The 16,132-nt window shown below is 39.4% G+C and overlaps 1 protein-coding gene across 9 annotated transcripts in view; it reads right to left on the minus strand.

Moving 5' to 3' along the window:
* PIP5K1B (phosphatidylinositol-4-phosphate 5-kinase type 1 beta) overlaps positions 1–16,132 on the minus strand; it is a 114,492-nt gene that overhangs the window by 39,104 nt on the left and 59,256 nt on the right. For all 9 annotated transcript variants that reach the window (XM_054185725.1, XM_054185717.1, XM_054185726.1 and 6 more), the window contains 3 exons: positions 8,489–8,606; positions 4,271–4,423; positions 2,223–2,522 (listed from right to left, as the gene is read on the minus strand). In XM_054185725.1, the coding sequence (XP_054041700.1) occupies positions 2,223–2,522; positions 4,271–4,423; positions 8,489–8,606 (571 nt within the window). The remainder of the gene's footprint in view (positions 1–2,222; positions 2,523–4,270; positions 4,424–8,488; positions 8,607–16,132) is intronic.

Below are 16,132 nucleotides of genomic sequence, written 5' to 3' on the forward strand. Positions count from 1 at the left end.
CGAATACCATATGGGCAGAAAAAAGCATTGGCAAAACTAATGTCCTTTTCCCAAAATGAATGGAGCATTTCTATTTGTTCTAAAGGCAGTACAAGACAGGTAGTCAGATCCAACCTCATTTGTTGGCAAATTCAGCTATGTGAAAGGTAACAGTGAACAATGTTTGCTCCCTTTGTTTTACAATAGAAAGCCTTACCTGAATAGCAAAAGAGGCCAGTCTAATCTTTTTAATAGACATGTAACATAGCAAAAATTTACCCATACTTTCAAAGAATCAGTAAGAGTCCCCTTTATATGTAACAATTAAATGATTGATTCTTGTTTTTACTTTTCAGTCCAGTTCCCTTTTTTAGATTCTGTTTATTATTTTCTATACAATAAATCCCCCCGGGCTTTGACTGGGTAAATAACCTTCAACAAGTGGGAAGATGCACAAAAGGGCATCCAGATCCCCAGATGTGACATACTGATGCATTCTGCATTATCACCCATGACAGGAGCTCAGGAAATGCCCACTGCAAGAGGCTACAGAAAGAACAATGTGTGGTGTTAGATAAATGTCTCACGCTGTATATGCAGCTGAACATTAGGTCACCCAGCTTTACAACCCAAGCACAAGGCATTGCAGACTTCTGTAATAATTAAACAAAAAGTACTATTCATGTGCAAAGACAACGCTTTCCATCTTGCACCACAGGTGGCAGCGAACAACAGACTCTGATGTTCATGATGCCTCTTCTATGCAATGAGTTCAGTCTACCCATTCTGCTGTTTTATATGAAACTCTTAGGATTCCCCTCAGACAAAGCCAATCTTTTCTTTCCACTATCCCTGTGAATCTTATGAAACTCTGAGAGACCTGCGTTAACTCCACTTTTTCCGACTTTGTATTTTCTTACCTCTGCTACAGAGAAAATGGCATTTTACAACACTTCTCCCTGTCCACAAGAGGCACTGATTCCATTCACCAGGGTCCTCTCAAAGGACAATGGCAGATATCCTTCTCTTGTCTTGAAAATGCTGTGTGGACATTAAGCACTACCTTTCAGCTAAGGAAGAAATTACTTTGCTCCAGAACTAAGACTGCTGCCACTAGACACACCTCCCGTATTCAGTTTCCTAGCTCTTGTTACGTGACAGAGGCAGACTTACCAAAGCAGTATGGAGCTTGCAGCTCTACATAAAGTTTATCATATGTAACAACGGTACCACAGGGGTATTTATTATGCCTCAGAAAAAATATCATTAAAATCTCCAAATTAATGGAAAGCAAAAAACAACATTAAAAAAAAACCTACCGGACTGCTGTTCTGTATTAATCTGTATTTCCACAGATGGATCAGTGTAATCCTGGATGTACAGACAAATAGGGGGACAGCGCTGTGGAAAGGGACCTGGGGATTGTGCTGGATGGTTAGCTCAATGAATCAGCAATGTGCCCTAGTGGCCAAAATGGCCAACCGTATCCCATATCCCGGGGTGTGTATAGCTAACTTGTTGAAAGAAGTGATTGCCTCACTATACTCAGCATTGGTGCAGCCTCACCTTGAGTAGTGTGTGCAGTTTGGGCCCCACAATATAAGGAGGATAAAAATATATTAGAATGCGTCCAAAGAAGGGTAACAAAGATAGTGAGAGGATCGGAGTTGTGAGAGCGGATGAGGATATTAGGTTTGTTCGGCCAAGAGAAGAGGAGACTGAGAGGTGACCTCACTGCTGTCTACAACTCCCTCATGAGGTGGGCAGAAAGGGTAGTGCTGATCTCTGGAGCCTGGTGATAGGATGCAAGGGAAAGACTGAAAGCCACACCGGGGAAGTTCGGATTGGATATCAGGAAAAAGCTCTTCAGTGAGAGGGTGGTCAAGCACTGGAACAAGTTTCCCAGGGAAGTGGTCACGGTCCCAAGCCGTGCTCAAGAAGTATTTGGACAACACCCTTAGATACTTGGTTTAACTTTTAGATGGCCCTGTATGGAGTTGGACTCGATGACCCTCACGGATCCCTTCCAACTCAGGATATTCCATTCTATTATCTCAGATCCCAACAGCTTATCTAAAATACAGGCTTCATCAGTGCTTTGACATCCATAGTTTTTCCTAATTAAATTGCAGGAAAAAGGAATGGAGGTTAAACAACATACAGTGCCATGTCTCTCTTTTGCTGAGGTAAATCTAGAACAGATGTGAACACAGAAGTTTAAAAAGTCAATAATTTTTACTCACTCGACAATCCCGCTGTAGTGTTTTCATTAGTGCGCTGTGTGTTTCAGAGTCAAAATACAACCCTTCATGCATGTCTTGCAAAAAATCCAAGTCTTTGAATGTAGGGTTGGACTTCTCCCTCTCTTTTCTTGATGCTCTCCGTTTGTATGTAGAGCCTTTCAAGTCATATGTGAAATGCATTTTCAAGGCTCGTGGCAAAACATTGTTCATTACAATAATTCTAATATTAATGCCTCCTGACTGAACGCAGTACAGCCCATAAAATTTGGGTAGAAGCGTCCTTGGATTCTGGTTCAGATTCTAAAACAAAAGAGATATCATTCAATAAACTTCCATGCTTGAGAAAGGGTTTTTTAATACCAAAGGACAATAACAAACATCAAGAAAACAGTGCATGTTTTCCTATTCAGTATAGTTTCTTTGACCAGTTGATTTTCTTTGATGGGTCTGTATTTCAAAAAGTTAGCATAAACACTGACTTTTTGTCAGGAACTTATATAGGCCAAGAGCAGAGCAGTAACTGCAACTATGCCAGGTTTCTCTTTCTCAGATCCTGTGAAAGAGTAGACTAGGCCAAACTTAAAAGCATCCTGAAGATTTAATTTATTTATTCTGACCTGAGCAACCTCTACATTCCACCTGCTAGAAGGAGTTTAGGTCAAACGTAATTCTCATTACCTTGACTTGGATTCTGAAAAACAGAACTTCTGTCTTTTCACACTGAGGGTTAGTGCCAAATGACCAGGTTGTCTCCACAGGAGCATGAGGTCATAACAGCACCCTGACTAACAATCAGAACAGGAAAGTGTGAGATAATCCAAATTACACACACACACAAAAATTGACTAGGAGAGGATAAGAGAGGTGAGAGAGAAAATCCTCCTTCCGAGTTTTTTTTTTTTTTTCCTGTTCTCAGGTTTTGGCATGAAAAAGCAAGAATGGGGAAAAACTACTTCAAGTCTTACATGATTACTAAGTCACAACATTCAACTATGGGAAGAAGGTACTTTCATACGGAATAATCCCAGTTATTAAAGTTTTACACTTTGGAAACCCTTGCATATAGTAGCAGTGAGAATAAAGTTTTCAGAAACAAAGCAAAGTGGCCTTATATTTACTTGTAATAACTCAAAATTATGCTGAGCTAATTACCATGATTAGAAACAACAACAAAAAAAGTAAGTACCTGCCACCATTGCTTTTTTTGATGCTGTCAGTGCATAGTTTTTTTTAAAAAAAACAGTGCATCCATGTTACTTTAGTGTAATAATGACAATATTCCTCATTTTTAATACAAGCAAAAGGGTAACTTTTGAAGTGCTTACTTGAGAAAGTAAAGAAAGAAAAGACAGACAGTCACAGGTCTAATACTCCGAAGTCCTGCACACCACCCAGAAGAATCTCTGTTCATATGTATATGCGGCTTTTGTTTAAAAAAAAGAAAAATAAGTTCTACTTACTTTGATCAATGGTTTCCCTTTCTGATGACTGACACACGTGAAACAATACAATTGACTTAGCATTAGCCCTCGAAAAGCTCCATTTAAAAATGAAGTTTTGAACAAATTATATGGATAAAAAAAATTTTTACATCATTGTTTTAATACATGAGACATGGAAATCAGAAGTAGTGTAGACGCAAAAGTGAAACTGACCGGTCTAGTTTCTTTGTCCACTCTGAGTGAAATGCAGAGGGTAGACAAACACAAAATGAAGAAAAAAAGTTGAATTAGAAATTTAGAAACCTTTTTTTGTTACTAGCTTACTAGAAGCAAAGTTTGGTATCAAATCAGAAGATGCTATTCAGCTTCATATGGAATGGTAAAGGAACAGCAATTATCTTAAATATATTCTTGATTTACATCTATTCTTTTTGATGGGTGTGTGGGGTACAAAGTTGAAAGACAGGTAAAAAATGTCAAAAATATTATGAAAAATAGGGATAAAGCCCTAATGAAAGATCAGAAGACAACAAATGAAACTGAATCTTCAGAAGTGTGACGCTAAACAGGAAAAATGCAGGTAAAATACAGTCTTCAGTTACTTACCATATAATAACCCGGCAAGAGCTTCTGAAGAAACTCAGCCTCTTTGTGTTGAACTGTTTTGATGATGAACTCGTCATCACTAGTTACAAAAAATAAGGACCCACTGGCACCTGGGTTGGACAATTCAATTAAAGGCTCACTGCAGATTGAGTACTGGAAGAGACAAAAATTGTTTTTCACTGCCAATGCATGCGTTCCTCAAACACAAGTTTAATAGAAAGAACTGCAGGTTCAAATAGGCACAGGAGAATCACGGAGCTTATTCTTTGGGCTCCAACTGCAGCAATTCTACTACTGTATAGGAAGCTGGGTCACAGTAATTTGGCTGAGATTTGGCAAGGCAGTTGTCACACTCCATCCTGCCCAGGACACACTGTACAACCGTGGAAGAGCAGCTGGCAGCTGAGCGTATGGTCCCTCTTACCATCCCACTGCACCAGCTGAACTTTCCCTGGAGTGGAGCGAGTGGTTGAGGTGGAGAAAGTATATCCCCACATCGTCAGCATTGCAAATTCTTGAGTGAGAAGCCTCAAGATGACATTTTCACTGCAACCGTTTGCTTTTCATAGACATTTATTAAACAGGTATGGGAAGATGTCAGACAAACACACTGGGAGTAAGAGGTTTCTCATTATAGACAAATAGGCCAGCCCCCTTCTGTAAAATTAGGATCGAAACCATTACAATACTAATCTCAATGTAGCTGCTAATGTAGTTTTCTGATTGAAAACTGTTTGAAACTGAAAAACTAAATACCAGTAAGCAGGAAAAACTAGGTTTTGGAGGACAATTATTTGGTATGCTTAGACAGCTTTCCCTTCCACAGGGAGACAGTGATAATTATGATCACATTAAGGAGGAAAAAGACACCAACGAGTATTCCTTACTAGTAGAACCAGATCTCACACAGAGGCTAATGTACATTTATTACGGCGCCACTAATTCACACTTCATGCTTCACTCAAACTAAATGGAGAGGAGGCATTAAGCTCAAAAACATAGAAAAATCCATTTATATTGAACTCGAGAGCTTGTTTAAAATATAGTATCATTAAACTTTCATTCACATGCTCTTTCCCTTTGTTATATATCACCAGTTTTACACACTTGGAGATTTACTGTACCGTACAATATTTTAAGGCTTCAGTCTTCTGAAAGAAACTAAATTACACAGGACATGAACTGTCAGTAGTGTAAGCACCAGGGCATTATTGTTAGCGTGCAGCATGTCTTTTGGTTTTCCCAAAACAGAAAGAATAAATGTTTCAGTAACAAATATCTGGTTTATTGGGCCATTGCTCGAGAAGAGTTGAGCAATTACACAAGAAAAAAAAAACAGTTTTGTTTGTTGAAAACAGCTTTCATTAAATTTAACTGGAGTCTTGCCATTGCTCTCAGCGACTGTTCATAGCAAAGAAAAGTGACAGAAGAAAATCTAATAAATACGTTATTTTGTGAGCACTTGAACTAAAGAAGCACACTTCTCATAGACTCAAACCATGGCCTTAATGCATTTTCTTATACTGGCACCAGCTGAGGCTTTTCCCATGCTTGCAATTTTTAAGAGAATTTTGCATACTGTAAAAATGTTTCCTGTTTGTCTCCCTCCTTCTTCACTCAGTTTCAATTAATATGAGAGACCCTTCTTATTAATCCCATAGTTGCAGTTGTCTACAGATAGAACAGAAATACTGGTCTGTAACACTACGGACCTTCAGAGCAAATCAGCAGTTGTATTGCAACCCCTGCATTTTTCTTGCCAAAATATATAAAGTTTCACGAGTAATTATCATTGTTCTAAGCATTTGAAACCAATTATCCTAAACATTAAAGCTCAATAAAACAGTATAGCATAAGCACAAGTTATTACCTACACTGTGCATCGGTCATTTTACAGTTGAGTTCATCCCCATAAAATAAAAATCTACCCACCGAGTGCTGCTATGCAAAGAGCCTAGCTAATTTTGACTGGACACTTATGAAAGCCAAATCAAAACTGAAAAGTAAGAAAAATCGCCAAGCCCCAGACAATTAAGTACTTTATGATCAAGACGTTTCCCTGCAAAATGCCAGTACTCCATGAAGTTTCCAGTGACAACTTAATTCTACCAGCTGTTCAAATATATTCACACTTATTATCCAGTCTGACTCCTGCAGTGCATTACTGCCAAATCTCCTTGCAAAAGGTGAAACCGTAAATCTTCGGGCTTTGTCATTGCAAGTTAACAGTGTAAACTGACATATGCTTGCTGTAATTTCTCCTCTTTTTACTTTACTTCCCTTCCCCTTCATCCACAGGTGGACAATGAGTTGGCACATTGTTACAGTAGAGTGTTTTAGATACTGAATTGGAACTACAATCACTACAGGACAGATCCAGATTTCATAAAAAAAAGAGGGACTGTTCAGCCAGAACCCTGACACATGCTACTGGGAGCAAACTCTTAATCAGATGCTTTGGTCATAACCAATTGGGAAAAGGGTCTCAAACTAAAAAAATTGGTTTGTTTTATGATCCTAGTACCCCTCTGACCACATCTGCCTCTGGACTGCAAAGGACTGCAACCTGTTCTGTTTGCAAAGTGATGCCCATTTAGAATCAGAAACAACAGAAATGGATTCTAACATGCTTGCAGAGCAAGTATAACCCTAACAGAGGCATGCATCAGTTACAACAACATATGTTGAAATTACAACTATACTTCACAAAAATAGCTGTTCGTTGAAGGAAATCTGCTTTTGCATTTTCAAGAAAAGAAGGTGCACTTGTTTTCATCACTAGTGTCTTTTGCTGTGCCAAGAGAAGATAAAGGATCTGCAACCGGTTGCCTTCACTGGGAATTTCCCTCGGGGATTGGTCATTTTGTAGCTAAACTGAGTGTCACAAACCTCTTAACAACAGCAAGCAGTTTTTCTGTAATCTGTAATTTATGTTACTGCAAATGCTTCCCTAGATGGAATAGAAATTGCAGGTGACATAGCTTTACTCTAGGAAGTACAGTCTTTTTAGCAGCTGGCAACACAACCCAAACACTCAGCCTTTCGTCAGGTCCATAAAAGGCGATAAATAAATAACATACTACTTAATGACACCTTTATAAAGCTCCAACCCAACTGCACTTCCCTGATACTAAAATCTATAATTCAAAGAATGATCTGTTTTTATATATAACTACTGTCATGAGGGCTAGTAATACAAAATCCATACATAGCACTAAAGAATTAAAATCAGATGCCCACATTCAACCTAAATAAAAGCAAAACCAGCTAAGTTTTGCTTCTGGGCTCATTGTCCAAGAAGATAAGAAAACTGTTATAATCTCTTGAACACAACAGAAGTCAGTGAAGTAATGTTTCAGCACCATTCAGTAATTTTTTCTTTTTTATACATTCAAGCTCTTCCAAATTCTTTTGGTTTTAAAGAAACAGTTATCAATACTGGAAGAAAAAGATCTAAAAACTCATTCAAAAGAAGTTAACAATAAAACTCTGAAGTACAAAACTGCTAATTTGTACTGGGACTCTGACTGGTTGGGTGGACCGGCATGACAGAAACTGGACATGACGCAAACATACAGAAAACAATCCAGCTCTTTGCTTTCACACTACCCTTCCAAAAGCAGAACTACAGGAGAAGTAAAACAGTGGATCGTCCTCCCTGGCAGCGAACAAAGTGGTTCTGCCAAGTAAAGCTTGCTTTTACGACGGCAGCAAATGCATCACTTTTATCTCATGTAAACAGTTGAATACTGGGAGGGATTAAGTCTTCAAACTATAGAATACAGAGAACAAAGGAGATACTCTAAAATGATTCTTTTTTAGCCTGCCACCCACTCTCAAGGCTAGATGGAAACATTTGCAGACAAACGCTTCTTTAATGAAGTGAATAATGCAAATAACACAAGAGCACTTTATTAGAACTGAACTGGTAGAAGTCACACAAGTACTGATTATAACCTCTCTAGAAACAATGACCTGAATGAGCGGTAAATACTCAAGTTACTCTAGTCAATTAACAAGGCAAGTTTTATAGGAATCTTCTTAAAGATGAAGAATTAAAATTTTCATAAAACACTAAAAATATTCACTAGTTATAAAGCACTCCCGACACAAAATTTACTACCCATTTGGGCACCATTAAAACATCCTCTTCTGTTACTATGAAACTACTACACATTATAATAATTTGTAACTCAAAGGAAAACTGCAAGCTCTTACCAAGTAATCATCAGGCTTGATACCAAAAAGTTCTCTGAAATAGCGGAAGGCAAGAGGTGCATACGTCTTAAATCTGAAGTCAGGGTAATGATGAGCAGGGGTGAGATTGCTCCCTTCACTGAAAACAAAAACAAAAATAAACCAAACCCAATTATTACTGAGCAATTTTTAGCTACTTCCTTCTTGCAGCTACTTTTACTGTAAAGCTGCCTAATTCAACCATTGGCCTTCTGAGACAAGAATCATAAATGCAGATAAAGCTCCCTAGCATCATTAATCAGTGTAATGGAAATGCCAGCAAATTCCCTCCTCCTGCCTTAAAGGAAATTACTAGTTTCACCACCCATACCCATTTGCGCAACAATTGGGTTTAAACTGATTGGGTTTAAACTAATGCTACAACGTCTGATAACCCTCCAACGTAAGGCAGTCTAATATCTTACCGACGCAGGAAGGGTCACCCCAACCTTGTGTAAGCTGTTGCAGAAAGCCTGGAAATCAACGCAGCAAAACAACATCACACGCTGACCTGACTCCCCTGCCGACCTGGACTGGTTTGCAGAGGAGTCAGTCGGACGTTGTACCTTCAGCACAACACAGAAGGCAGAACCATGCGGCCAGAGCAGTGGGAAGGAAGCAGGACTACATACGATTTTTGATGCCAGCAAACATTGATTGGCTGAGCCTTATTTATGAAACAGCATCCTCAGCATTAGTCTCTTCGGCAGGCTAACCGCAGTCGCAGCATCTCTCTCTTTCTTGCTAGTACAGCCCAGAATTGGGAAGCCACCCTGGCTTTGCTGACCTTCAACGTTTTTCTGTTTCTCTGCCTGTCACGTCACATATTTTACCCCACCTCAGTCTGAACCAGCACTAGCTTACACACTCAGTTGATTAAACAGGAACACAGAGTACAGACCCTTGCACTTATATGCAAGATGCAGATTCAAACTAGATGCGGCACAGACAAAGACTAACTAGGGTGACCCAGCCTAGAAGACAGTTTTTTCTTCAAGGAAAAAAAAATTGAAAAAAATCACTGTAGCCTCCTTAGCTCTTTTCTTTGTTTTATATTTACCATCTCACTGTATTTTTAGGCTGCAGTTGTAGGAGTCTTGAGATGAACACTACATCATTTAAGCTAAAGGAAAAGGTCAGCAGTAAAATGCTGCCAGAAGAAAAAAATATATAAAAACTGTGGATTCATTTATGATGGAAACTAACAGAAGGCTTTTAAGCAGATCAGTAAAATTCTACACTATGATTTCAACACAAACAAGAACCACTTTAAGACAAAGTTTGGTCAGTCTCCAAATGGTCTGATAAATAGATGAGTACAAAATCCAAGATTTGACACAGTGGCCGAAATCAGCCCTCCCAGCACTTCTTTACTCATTTACCCTAACTAAATTATTCATAAATGCAGCATGTACTTCTATGCTTGGCAATAAGTATATACGAAGTATACAAAAAAGAAAAAGCAGCTAGGAATTTACACAGATATGAAATGGAATAAACTCTAAGCAACATTCCTGCAAAGAATAAATTAAATATCATGAAAATATGTAAGAGCTTTAATACTGTACAATTAATGCTTGTCATATGAACTTGTCACCTTTAATGACCATTCAATGATGGAAGTCAACCCACCCAGCTGCCCCTGCATGCATACCACCAAAACCCAACAGAACTGAGCTTCTGCTATTTTAAGTGTGAACCGGAGAACAAGCTTTCTCAGAAACGCATACTTTAGATTCTTGAACAGGAGACGAATGGAGGAAAAAACCAACCTGATTTCTGTGTGGAAATCACAAATAAAAAGAAGGTTGTGGATGACCAAGGATACATACAAAAACAGAATACTGCTACTTCTTGGAGTGCTAAACAATACAGTTAAGAGCTAGTGAAGGCTGCCTAGTCCTAATTAACTCATTTGATCACTTTATAGTCTACCGTATCACAAATCCACATGTATTTTATTATCCCATTACATAGTAAAACATGGAAACCAATAGAATACTAGGCTTAAGATGGTAGTTTTTCTTTACAGTTAAGATTGGCTGATGTTTTTTCTTACAAGGTCTTTCAACTGCTCAGAACACTGTGAGTCTTGTCCGACATTAAGATTTATATAGATGGATGCATCTCATTGAATTTTTGTGTAATATGAGGATGCCACAGGGGTAATATACAGCTACACTGGGAACCTGGGGGCATATTTGTAAATGAATTTAACTGTTGTAAGATGAAAGCAAGAACAGGCAGCGTTTTCTGCTTAAGCATCACATCATTGTCAGGGAAGACTTACCTTCTAAATTTTATAAAAAAGCCCTACTTTCAGTACATATAAGTACCTTTATAATCTGCATCCTGCAGCCATAACTTAAAAGCTTCTTTTGTGAAAGCATGTCAATAAATAGGTTATATGTCCTTACTATACCAGAACATGTACTGCTGTTGGAACTTCACCAGGCTGAAATGAAGATAGGAGGTTTGCTATGATAATACCATGGGACTAAGCCATTTCATAAGTGCATATGGAGTAAACTGACTAATACTGGGTCTGCAGGTGGACCGCAATGCATAACAAGCAGAGATTTATTCCAGAATAACTGTAAAACAGCAATTATTTTGGAACAGAATCAACACAAAGGGCAATTCCATGTATTTAGAGCACAGGAGCTTACTTTATTACAGATATGATAGTCGATTTCATTATGCAGACAAGTTTCATTATGTGTAAAATCATCTTAAAAAAATCCTTTTTGCTAAAGGTATGCAGAGCTTTTTATCAGGCCTTACCATTTCTGTAAAACATATTAATTTGTTTCAGCTTCATTGTCTAATAGAACAGCTTACAGGATCCCAACAGTGAGCTCTTCTGTGAAGCAAGAAGCAAGCTTGACACAAATTTAAGATTTCTTGTTTACTCCTCTGCAACAAAGTTTGTAAGGTTTTCTGGTCGCTACTTTAACAGAAAAAGCACCCTCACTTACAGTTATTTCCTACAGTAATAGACAACCTTCAATTCCTTGTGGCTGAATATGTCCTTGTTCCTACCCAAAAAGGGCAGTTTCCACTCTATAGAATGCTTGACGCAAATACATCTCTACCTTATTTAGACATGAAATTATTCACCTTTCACTCTATTAGCTCTTGAGAGAATATATTTTATGGTTTTCCCCACATTTTCTTGGCGCATTTTACAAGTGTGTTTCACTCTGGCTGGATTAAAGTATATGCACAAAGCACTACATATAACAACTTTTAATCAGGCTAGAGAGTTTCATGGGGCTGATTAGGTCTTTGAAGTTGAACAAGAAAAATATCCATGATCCGTTGACAAAAAACTTAATCTGAAAGTGCAGCTTCGGACATAATAGAAATGTACTCTATAAAAAAATGGAGGCAATCATATAATTTTCCTCTCAGACAGTTTATGGCACAGGTCTACCAGGAAAAAAAAAAGGGGGGGGGGGAAATAAAGGCCTTTAATACCAGCTTTAATTATGGCCATCTTGAGGAATTCAAGCCTGTGTATACAAGTTATGACAAACAACATAGGCTTTGGAAAGATTAGGAAGCAATTGTAACTTATGAAGCATTTTAATAACCCCATCTGTAAGATCACACAAAAGCAAAAGACTGGTAAATAGAATAAAGAAAAAAAAAAGAGAGATAGATTAAGCTTATTATGCAAGTTTACTTTAATACTTAAATTTCAGTTCATTTTTGTTTCTTTGTTTGTTTTTTTAAATCAAGCACACCTAGAAATGACAGTATGTGCATCTTAACACTCTTAGTAAATGCTGAGGGTTGATTTAAAGTGTATGTCATGCAATATTAAACTAAAAATGAACTAGTTATATTTTTAACAGCTAACCCTGTGGCTTGCAAAAATTTTTGCTAAAGACGACACCCAGATAAGTTTCTTGGCAGCTTTTCTTTACTATGGCCTCACCCTGGTAGGATGTACTCAGGAGATAGGACACCTATCTGAAGGGGCAGAGAAGGCTAGCTGCATCTCTTGGTAGCAACCCTTCATTGCTGAGCAACGATAATAGGCTCTGATGTAGCTATTAACAAAAGAAATAATCACACTGTAGTTGTGGGCCAATGTGTAACCTTCTTGTATGTATTTGAAAAAGACTGAAGAGGAGAAACACTTTAGTTCTCTCATGTGAAAGCAACTCCTTTTTAAATCTTTAAAACATCTGAAATTAAATGCTCCCAATATTAAAAACTAGGAGTACCCAATTTCAGTTTCACTGTTCCTAGATAAAGCTGTTCTTTCACAATACACAAACATTTTTTTAAACTCTACAAACGGCATCCAATAAACATATACTACCAGATCAGATAGGGCTTTGGTGTATTAATTTCCTATATATCATTTCAGGAAAGCAATTGTTTCCCACATGATGGAAGTAGGTATTATGGCTACCTGTATAAATAGGTGTGTGTTTGGTTTTTTCATACTGCGGGATAAAGTCCAGTGGCAATACCATTGTTTCTCACTGTATGTTCTCCTATACTCTTGGTTACCATATGCTATTCTAAGCAGTCCCCTGCAAGGCAGCTTTAAAATACAACTTCAAAACAAGTCAAGTCAATTATATCTACGTAACAGCTGAATACACAGACATTTTCTTATGACAATGATATGACTATTTCAAAACCAACTGGAGATGCCAGTCTCAGCAAGGGGTCTCAGACTGCTTAAAACAGTTTATTTATGTCTGCATAACCACACAAGTACCCAGGTTATCACAGGTTTACCAAGAAGTTGACACTAAAAGAAGTAGCTAAGACTAGTAAATAGTAATAAACATATTTTTGGTTATGTTGTCCCAGTACCCCCTTTTGGAATACTAGCTATTTTGCAAACAGAAACAACTTCCTCCTATCTGTGCTATCACTCTACTCACGAACCATAAAAAGGGTGTCAGAACTTGGGTCATCCTGTGCATCTCTGCAACCAAAGCACCAAAGAGCAGCTGCGCTTTATCAAAGGCTTCAGGCCACTTTCTTATCTGTCTTGTGAAACTGCCCAACTGGAAACAAATACAGTGGCATAAGTTACACAACAACTAAGCGTTAGTGTGAACATTTTTTGAGTACTATTCACACCGAGCTTGGAGAGCATTCTATACTTCTTTAATTACAAAGACACCATTTAGCCCATCAGGTAACCTATGATACAGGTTTGGTAGAGAGATATTTCGAAGGGCAAGTGTCACTTTTCCTCATTTTTCTAAACCGTTTCACAAAAACATACCAGAAAACAGTACACTTCAGTTGAAGATGCAGGGTAAAACCAAGACTAGTTAAAATATGTCCAAGGTTTTACTTTTCTTAGTACTTTTGACTACATATTTGGGTTGTCATCCAAATGCTATCATAATACAATATTAAGCTTTTGATGTTAAGTAGCAGAAAACACTGAATGATCTTTCATTAGCATCACAAGAAAGCAATTTGTAACTGAACCAGTTTGCTGAACAGATGACTGTAGCTGCAGGGTGTATACAGGTCAACAGCATCTAACAGATTTACTAGTTAAATTAGAAACCATAGCAAGTGTTCTCAGGGTCCAGGCCCTGAAAATAAAGCATATTAGCAAAAGCAGCACACAAGACTGATCAACAGCTTGCTGCAAAAAGGTAAAACTCACAGCTGTGCTTAGCAGCAGCCTCCCTCTAGGAAAACAAAAAGATGGAGCCTGAAAGTGCCTTGCTTCAAATGCTCCACATTTCTGAAGCTGCATACGACTGACATGCCAAAGTTAGCTGACAGAACGGAGCAGCTTCTGTTCAGCTTGTCAAGCACCATTGCAGAAAATGTGCTTACTTAGTATGGGTCTTCTGGAAGAGCTTAACAAGCTGCCCACATTGCCAGCTGACAGGCAGCTGCATGGCCCAGCGACCAGCTTGAGACACTACTGGCTGGCACAGCTCAGCTTACCAGCTCAGCAACAAGCCTTTCTAACACCGACACCTAACTTGGAGCCAGGTCCTCACCTGAATCAAACAGGTGTCAAGACATTGCTGCAGCCACATTGCACAAATGACTGATTTGGAAGCTAAATGTGCCACCAAGAAATGAACTGGTTCCAAGCAAGGAAGTCAGGGGCACAGAGCATAATTCAGAAAGGGGAGAATATACCCCACACAGCCGTAGGACAGAGCATGGAGAGCACAGGCAAGATGCACAACCTTCCCACCGGACCATCCAGCCACTGCTGCAGCAGTACCAGCACCAGGGAAGCAACTCCATTGCTGGATTTCCAAAGCGGTGCTTAAAAACCAGAAGAGAGGTTACTTGGAGTAGTTCCCCCCGTGGTTTCACCCTGACTCAGGGAGCTGGGCGGAGGCTTCACATGCTGTATCTTCAGAATCAACTGGCTCACTGCAGACTGCATTTGTTTCTCAGTCCAAGGAGCACATTTGCATAGTGCCGTCTAAATTCAATCCAGACGGTGGTTCTCAGTGATCTCCTTTATAGCAGCCCCTAGTAATACTCACCTAGTTCCCAAAAGCAACATGTTATAAACTCCTGGGCAGCCCGAAGAGAAAGGGATGAAGGGGATGCCACAACATGAAGCAGAAAGTGAAAAAGGCACTCTTCCACCACTACAATGTACAAATGAAAGCAAGCACCTTTGCAATTCAAATCCACCCACCGCACTGAGGTATCTGTACTTCACTCAAACACACCTCCTGAAGTAAACACCTAAATGAGGACCTGGGCTAAACTCTGACCAATTTTACCCAGTTACAGTGTAACTCTGGACCAGCATAACCTGCAATTCATGGAGTTACTCCTGATTGACACCACAGCTTCCACAATAAGCAGGGGTGTCCAGGTTTGAACTGGCCACTTCTTTGCCCTGGTGTTTTTCTCACTCCTTCATGAATCCTGAGGACCGCTGCAGGTGTTTTACTCTGGTTACTGAAGCTGATGTACAGGCAGCACTGAGGTTCACTTCAGGGGCTGAGAAATACACAGAGACTATTTCTCTTCTGCAAGTGGTAAAATTTGTAAGCAACCGTTGACTATTTTCCCCTGACAGTAAAGGGCACAGATAATATTATTTTGCTTACTGGCGTGCAGGCTGCTGTTTCATTGCACTTCAACTAGCTCAGGTTTATTTTATCACTGCCACCGTTAACAATGCTCCTGTTGCTGTGGAAGCAGCAGGTGTGCCTACGACTCCGCAGAACGGCTGTCCTCTCGCCTGGCTGCCAGGCCCAGATGAGGCGAGGTGGACGCAGGGAAAACATGGGAAAAAGGGGAGCAGGACAGCTTGCGAAGAGGCAGGCTGCTGTGAATTGGCCACAGTGAAGGGGAAGTATAGCTAATGGCCTGCTTGGGAGTTGCGGCTGAATTATGCGTACCCAAAGAAAGAGGAAAAATGTTGTTCCTTGCTTGGTAAGGACCTGCTTTCAGCACCGAACTTGCTGTACTTGACAGGTTCTCTTCCAGCTAAGGACATCTGGCAAAAGGTTGACTTAACCTCAGCTTGCTCTAGGTTGCTTCCAGGTAGAGGTCAGCCCACTGGACCTGCTGGTGTAACTAATTTCAGCTAATCACTTTCAGCCCAGACCAATCCAAAGCAGGCAGGAGGTGGGGGAAGTCATTGAA

This window comes from Rissa tridactyla, chromosome Z (genome assembly GCF_028500815.1).
Source record: "Rissa tridactyla isolate bRisTri1 chromosome Z, bRisTri1.patW.cur.20221130, whole genome shotgun sequence".
Classification (NCBI taxonomy): Eukaryota; Metazoa; Chordata; class Aves; order Charadriiformes; family Laridae; genus Rissa; species Rissa tridactyla.